The following is a 6,856-nucleotide window of genomic DNA, read 5'->3' on the forward strand; positions in this document are numbered from 1 at the left end:
ACACAACTTTTGTATACCATCTGTTTACCAACATGAATTCATAAGATTCTATTTATATTTATATCTACCTGTGAAACAATATCACTTTGTATTATCTACGTATAAAAATAGGGCTATAAGAAATTTCAAGGAAACTATGTGATGGTATATTGTTTGTGTACTTTTTGGGCAGCTGGCCTGTACTTACTTTTAATAAAATGGTTTGCGTTAAGTTGAATTCAATTGAAATCACGTTAACCGTCAGTAAATAGTATGCTTTGTTAAAAACAAATAAATAAGGTGCTGTTTCATTCATAACACTTCTCAAATACTCTCCTGATCGGTGGATCATTAATTTATGAATATTTTATGAAAAAGTTTCTAGAGCTGTCCCTGAAAGCCGATTATGTTATAACATAATGATCAGTTATTCGACACAAATATTAAACGAACGAGCAAAATTATCATCAATATCATCCACATCATCATCATCATCATCATCATCATCATCATCATCATCGTCGTCGTCGTCGTCGTCGTCGTCGTCGTCGTCGACGTCGTCGTCGTCATCATCATCATCATCATCATCATCATCATCATCATCATCATCATCATCATCATCATCATCATCATCATCATCATCATCATCATCATCATCATCATTATCATCATCAGAAGCTGAAGCAGAAGCAGAAGCAGCCGCATCGGTATCGGCATCAGCATCAATCTGCATCATAATCATCATCAGCAGGATGATCATCATCATCATGATCATCATAATCATCAGAAGCATCATCATCATCGTCGTCATCGTCATCATCATCGTCATCGTCGCCATTGTTATCCTCCTTCTCCTCCTCCTCCTCATCATCATCCCCATCCTTCTCGAGCAATGGAAACGGTTCGTGTTAGGATATCGTCTCGCATGAACTAAAAACTGTACTTAACATAAAATATTTCCAAAATACACAGCCTTCTTTCTCCTACTATATCGTTACGCTGCTAATAAAGACATCGAATGGCGAATCAATAGATTTTCAAATTATATAAACGAGGAAGCATTCTATTTGGAACTTAAAAATTACCGAACTCTTTACTTAACAAAATGTTATATACCAACAATAAACGAGAATAATTCATAAATGTATTTTGACGGTTTGTGTTTGCGATAAGCCCATTCTGTGACACATTCAGAAAATCAAACTCTTCGAGACTACAATTACGGGTTTAATCTAGACTGTTATCTCAACTATGTTATAGTAGTATATATTCATATTAATTGCAGCTCAAAATACAATATCATGCATACAAAACACATTTTTTGCAGCGATGAAGCAATAATTATTTCCTTGGTAAATGAATGACATGGGCAATAAAAAACAAATTCATAACACGTATTTCTTTGTCTTATTTAAGAGCAGTAGTGTATTCAAATGCAATATTTAATCAATGTTTAAGTATTATACAATACAAAATATGAAACTTCTGACGACTTTTAGCACATTTTAAAATATAATCAATATAACTTAAAACTCAACAGCCACAGAAACACGCCTCGTTATAAAACGATACAAAAAGCAAACTCAATCTGCGGTTGAAAAATTTGTTAAAAACTTTCAATTTAGAAAGGTTTGAATATGAAGACAACTAAGAAAAAACTTCTTAAACTAAGCAAATATTTTTACACTTGAAGGTTACAACTTAAGCTAATTCTTTTGTGAACGCATTATTTGCATTATTTTAAGATATAAGAAATGGCGCGCTTTTACATTAGACTTGTCGATTGTCCAATTGATAGGCAGTTGTACGTCATGTGAAATGAGAAACAATGATATGTTTTTGTCCAACCAATGAAATCTGCTCTTTGTCTCACGTAACCAAATGCAATGTGCGCATGCTCCAGTATTGGAACGTGCGCTTCTCACTTTTACTTGTGAACGTGAAGCATCAAGATGATTGGAAAATCGTTGAAATTTATGCTTTTTATTCATGCATTTGTGAGATGTGCGAGCGCATCAAAGACATCAAAATTCTTGAGAGTGTCTAACGCGATAAACATGCCATATTTGGAAATGTCAAGCAGATCTGCAAAGGGCCTTCCATCGTGCGCTTTACTTTGCAGCGATGACTGTTGGTATCTGAAGTATGAGGACGATGGATCTGGCTCAGGCACATGTGACCTGTACAAACTAAGGGACACGCGCGACACGAATTTAAAATTTGTGAATATTTCAAATACTTACAAAAAGGTTAGTGCACATTTACATGTGCTTTAAATATGTGTTGCACTTAATGTAATTTGTATTGATATGCTCATATGTACACACACATTTCTACTTCAATTCTTACGCATATTTTCGATTATTTATAATACTTTTTTTCTTTTATTGCTTATATATTTTTTAATATTATCAATTTTATTTCTGTAGACTTGTTTTGTTTTATATAAAAAAATAGTGAAATTTTGGATTATTTTCAAAACAAATGTGTATACAAATGTAGCAAGCAATATCATCAGCTATAAGTAAATGACTGGTTTGGATATAACCTTTTCTGTATTCAAATTTTAAATGTTTTGCTTACTCTTGTCTTTGCAAACAGATTAGCACATAAACATCAGCATTCACTAAATTGAAAGAAAGGTCTGTGGTTGTTTAAATTTTGAGGACACAGAGTATATAAATAATTTATTGAAGCGATATGTTTATTATAACGAATTTGTTTTGTTTAACATCTACAGGTGAGTTAAGCTTGTTTTTTCATGATGTGAAAATGACTTTCTTTAAAAGAAATTGTAGGCACAACATAATGTCGTATACTTTAACTTCAAACGTTCGTTTTATGAAATAATTGTGTATATTATTGTATTATAGTTTCCGATTATTTTTTGTGTCAGACTTTCTTTAAAATGGCATGCTAAGCTCTTATTCCTACACATTCATAAAGTGTGTGCGTTTTATCCAAAATTTGGTTCATCTTTAATTTTGAAGTCAATATGCCAAGAGAATCATTGATTCATTTACGTGTTTCATTTAATGCGCAATTTGATTTTCTGCACCGTTTTGTTGTTGTTTTTTGGTGTATGATGTACTCAAATCCAGGAGAAAATAGTTTTTTAGTTGATAATTGTTCTTGTACGAAACAATGTTTTGGTATTATAAGGAACGTCACAGAATATAGGCAATTATCACTGTTACTTGCTCGTAATGTGCAAAAATGAAGATAGCATAATTTGACAAAATTATTTCACAACCTTCACACATGAATCATAACGAGGATTTTGGCAGTAACTAGAACGTTAAGAGCATAATTTGGCTATCAACAAGCGGAACAAATGGTTTTACCGTTCATCTGACTGCAGCAAGAACTAAAATATCTATATAAAAAAACGCGTAATAACAGGAAACACGTGCATACTCATGGCTTAATTTCCTGATTTTGCAAAGCGGCACTGGCCCCATCACTTCGTTAAAAAATGAGTTGCAAACTAGTAAAAATTGTTAAAAAATAGTCGCAACTTTGTAAAAATTGTGAAAAAATGAGTCGCGAACTTATTAAAATTGTGAAATTCAGTTTGTTAAGATTAAGTAGAGTAAAAACTTGTTTTATACTTGAAGCATATTAAAATGTTTTTAAATTATACATTTAAATAACTGTATTGTTTTGACACTTTCTTTCAACAAATAGCCGTTTACAACAATATTCTGACTGGTTAGCGCAATCTAAAAACATAGAAAAGCCTTACTGCTGACAATATCTTGTATCGCTTATGTAAAATATTAAAATTTCAATTTTGAACTGTGAAATGGCTGTTTTCGACATTTTAAAGCCGAAAAGATCCAAGTTTCACAGTTTTAAATGGCTGTTTTTGTCAAGTATAGTGGCCTTACTAGATTTGTGAAATGTGCGTGTCAAAATTGTGAAATGTACGTTCACGGCCATTCTCTTAGAAGGAAAAAAACCCTAATACTGTAACTGACATTTGTATATAATTAAACGTTTATTAATGTTCATGCAATTAAAAAATCCAAAGATTGCAATTATCGAAGATATGCAATCCCTATCAATCAAAGTTTTCATAATTAAAAATAAATTATTGAAGCTTTTTCCAAAATGTAAGGAAGAAGCTTTTATTCTCCCCGCCCAAAACCATGGTATAAACTATCATAAGTCATATCATATTAATTTTGACAACAACAAAATGAATGTTCAGATAAGTTAAAATTATCAAACACAGCTTCCGGAAATTAATAACTGCATTAAATTGTATATCTACGTCTATGCAACAATATGCGCAGACGAGGCAACTTTTCAGTCGAAACCTTCCTTAAGCTCGCCAAATTGAACTGTTCTTGTCCTCTTCACAGTAGTCATGATTTTGCACTGAATGTGTCCTTATTGATCATATTCTTTCAGGTCCGTGATGCATGTTGTATTGTTGTTTTTCTGTAATTATCGTTTTTTTTTTCACAGGGTAAAGTTGCTAGCCGTCCACCTTTTCAGTTCGTCATGTGAATCGGGAATTGATTTTAATTTTAAGCATGTAATCTGAGCACAAATAAACATCTATTTTCTTTCTTAAAGACATTTCTTGCACACGTTATTTAGGTCTGTTATTTTGTTTAATATTATACGCATGCTAAAGAAACGATTTCGCAAAGACTGATTGTAAAAAATAATATTAACTTAATGCAAATTATACAGTTAAGTTTTCTGGATAACTGCTTAAATATCATAGCGTTATGTGATAAAGTCATTTCAGACGTTGAGAAACGAATATTATTACCGTCATTTTTGTTTTTTCTATTCAGACAATGGAGCTACTTTGCAAGAATGGTTTTAATGAAAACATATACTGAAAGCAGGTCAATGGTTTAAATTTAATATGCCTGACGCAAGAACTGACAAAGAGTTATACAACCCAGTTGTAGGAAACTGTATTATGTTAATCATTTATTTATGATTTCATGTGTTTCATGTAGATTTAAAACATTGGGATATTTTAATAGAACGTCCTACGCATACGTAGTCAGTCTCAAACTTTGGTCAGTATATTGAGACTGCCTAAAAGTTTGGTATAACATCAGGCGAGCTAAATACTAAATGAATGGCGAAGCTTGCCAAGCCGTTATTGTCATTTTGCCGAGCCTGATATATTACAAAATGATCAGGAAGTAACATGTGTTTATTCTACCTTTACAGCCATTTTAAAGAAATACTTTAATGGGAAACATAACGACGCTACATTTTAAGCGGAAATAAATATGATGTTTGACTTTTGACGGGTCAATAATGACGTAAGAGCACTTTTGCATAATAATTGTAAGATATATTTGTTGCTACTTTACATTTGGTGCAATAATTTAAGTTTTAATTAAGCAAATGGTGTTGTGTTATTTTACCCTCATCGCTTTATTGCATTAATTCTTCTGATAGAAACCTATGCATTTGATTATCATGTGTTTTTCCGCACTGTTAAAAATTCTCTCCTGACAACAATACCCCCCTGTACATTGTACTAAACGATCGATTTATTGATAACGCCAACATTTGTTAACATACAAACAATCAACTTTCTGTACTTGCACTGAAATTGTTTTGGATACATGTGTCGATTCCATGACCTTATAGAAATAATTCCTATTCCGTATCGTTTTTTTATTTTGTTAGTGCGTGAAACTATGTACATTAATTTACATCCAAAGGAAAATCTATATTTTGGATATCGAAGACGAAAAAAACACACTTTATTGTAGATTATTGAAAAAGACAAACACATGAACCGCGATTATAAGGCTAGCACTGAGCTTATATATATAATTGGAAGTATATATATATATATATATATATATATATATATATATATATATATATATATATATATATATATATATATATATATATATATATATATATATATATACTATTTTTCTATTTAACACACCTTATGACTTCGACGTTTACAGGTAGAGCCAAGCGCCAGAAAATACATTGGAATTACCAGGATTTACAGCTGGCAAGTAGCACAAGACAACTGTGAAAGGTTTGGTGGAAAATTGGCCGCCGCAGAAACAACATCCCAGCTGAACGCTATCAGAGCCATCCCCGTGAGCCAATGGTTATGGTTGGGTGCGAGAAGAAACGAGAGTGGGTGGTTCTGGCTCTCTGGTGTTGCTATGGATACAACGCCTGCGTACAACGCAGAAGGCGGTTGTCTGTATCTGTATGAAGGAAACAAGATTGATGCCGGTTGTGAAGGCGGTCACTACTCAGTCTGTGAATTGCAGTTTTAGCATTGTTATCAGACTGGTGAAAAGGGTTTGTGAATAATATGTGTGAGTCGAAGGTTCTACATCCTCTCTTGTGTGAAGAAAAACAACATATTTATATACGGAAACTTGCAATGTACTTTTATAATTCAGCAAAACATTGTTGGAATCTGCTATTTATTTTTGTATAATGTATTTGCTTTGCATATTTAGTAAAAGGTAGCTGCATTTGTTCTTAATTCCACATAAATGTTTCGATGTTCATGTATTTGATAAAATCTCATGTAACTTAAACGCTGGGGACAGTTTATTTATATTCAACTTAATAATTCTCATATGTCTATACTAAATACAAAACAAATGATTGAGACATTATGCTGATTCTCTGACATTATATTGAGTCTGTCTTATTTTTAATATGTGTTTAATAAAAATCCTTTAAATAGTTTTTGTTATTTTTGTTATGTCTCGTTTTTATACAAGTAGATATAATTTTATACATATTTGTGGAGCGCTATATTTTATGGATAAAATGTTATCCAAGTTCATCAAAACGAACCGCCCGTTGAAATGAAGTTCTCTGCCATTTAAAAATAATTCACACCAAC

At 32.1% G+C, this 6,856-nt stretch overlaps 1 protein-coding gene across 1 annotated transcript; it reads left to right on the forward strand.

The window, feature by feature from the left end:
* The first annotated feature begins 1,924 nt into the window (after nucleotides 1-1,924).
* LOC127880550 (uncharacterized) lies at nucleotides 1,925-6,647 on the forward strand. The gene is made up of 2 exons (XM_052427865.1): nucleotides 1,925-2,228; nucleotides 5,946-6,647. Exons 1-2 carry the CDS (start codon nucleotides 1,932-1,934, stop codon nucleotides 6,270-6,272), a joined length of 624 nt encoding a protein of 207 aa, XP_052283825.1. The 5' UTR covers nucleotides 1,925-1,931; the 3' UTR covers nucleotides 6,273-6,647.
* Nucleotides 6,648-6,856: the final 209 nt, after the last annotated feature.

Source organism: Dreissena polymorpha, chromosome 5 (assembly GCF_020536995.1).
Source record: "Dreissena polymorpha isolate Duluth1 chromosome 5, UMN_Dpol_1.0, whole genome shotgun sequence".
NCBI classification, from domain to species: Eukaryota; Metazoa; Mollusca; class Bivalvia; order Myida; family Dreissenidae; genus Dreissena; species Dreissena polymorpha.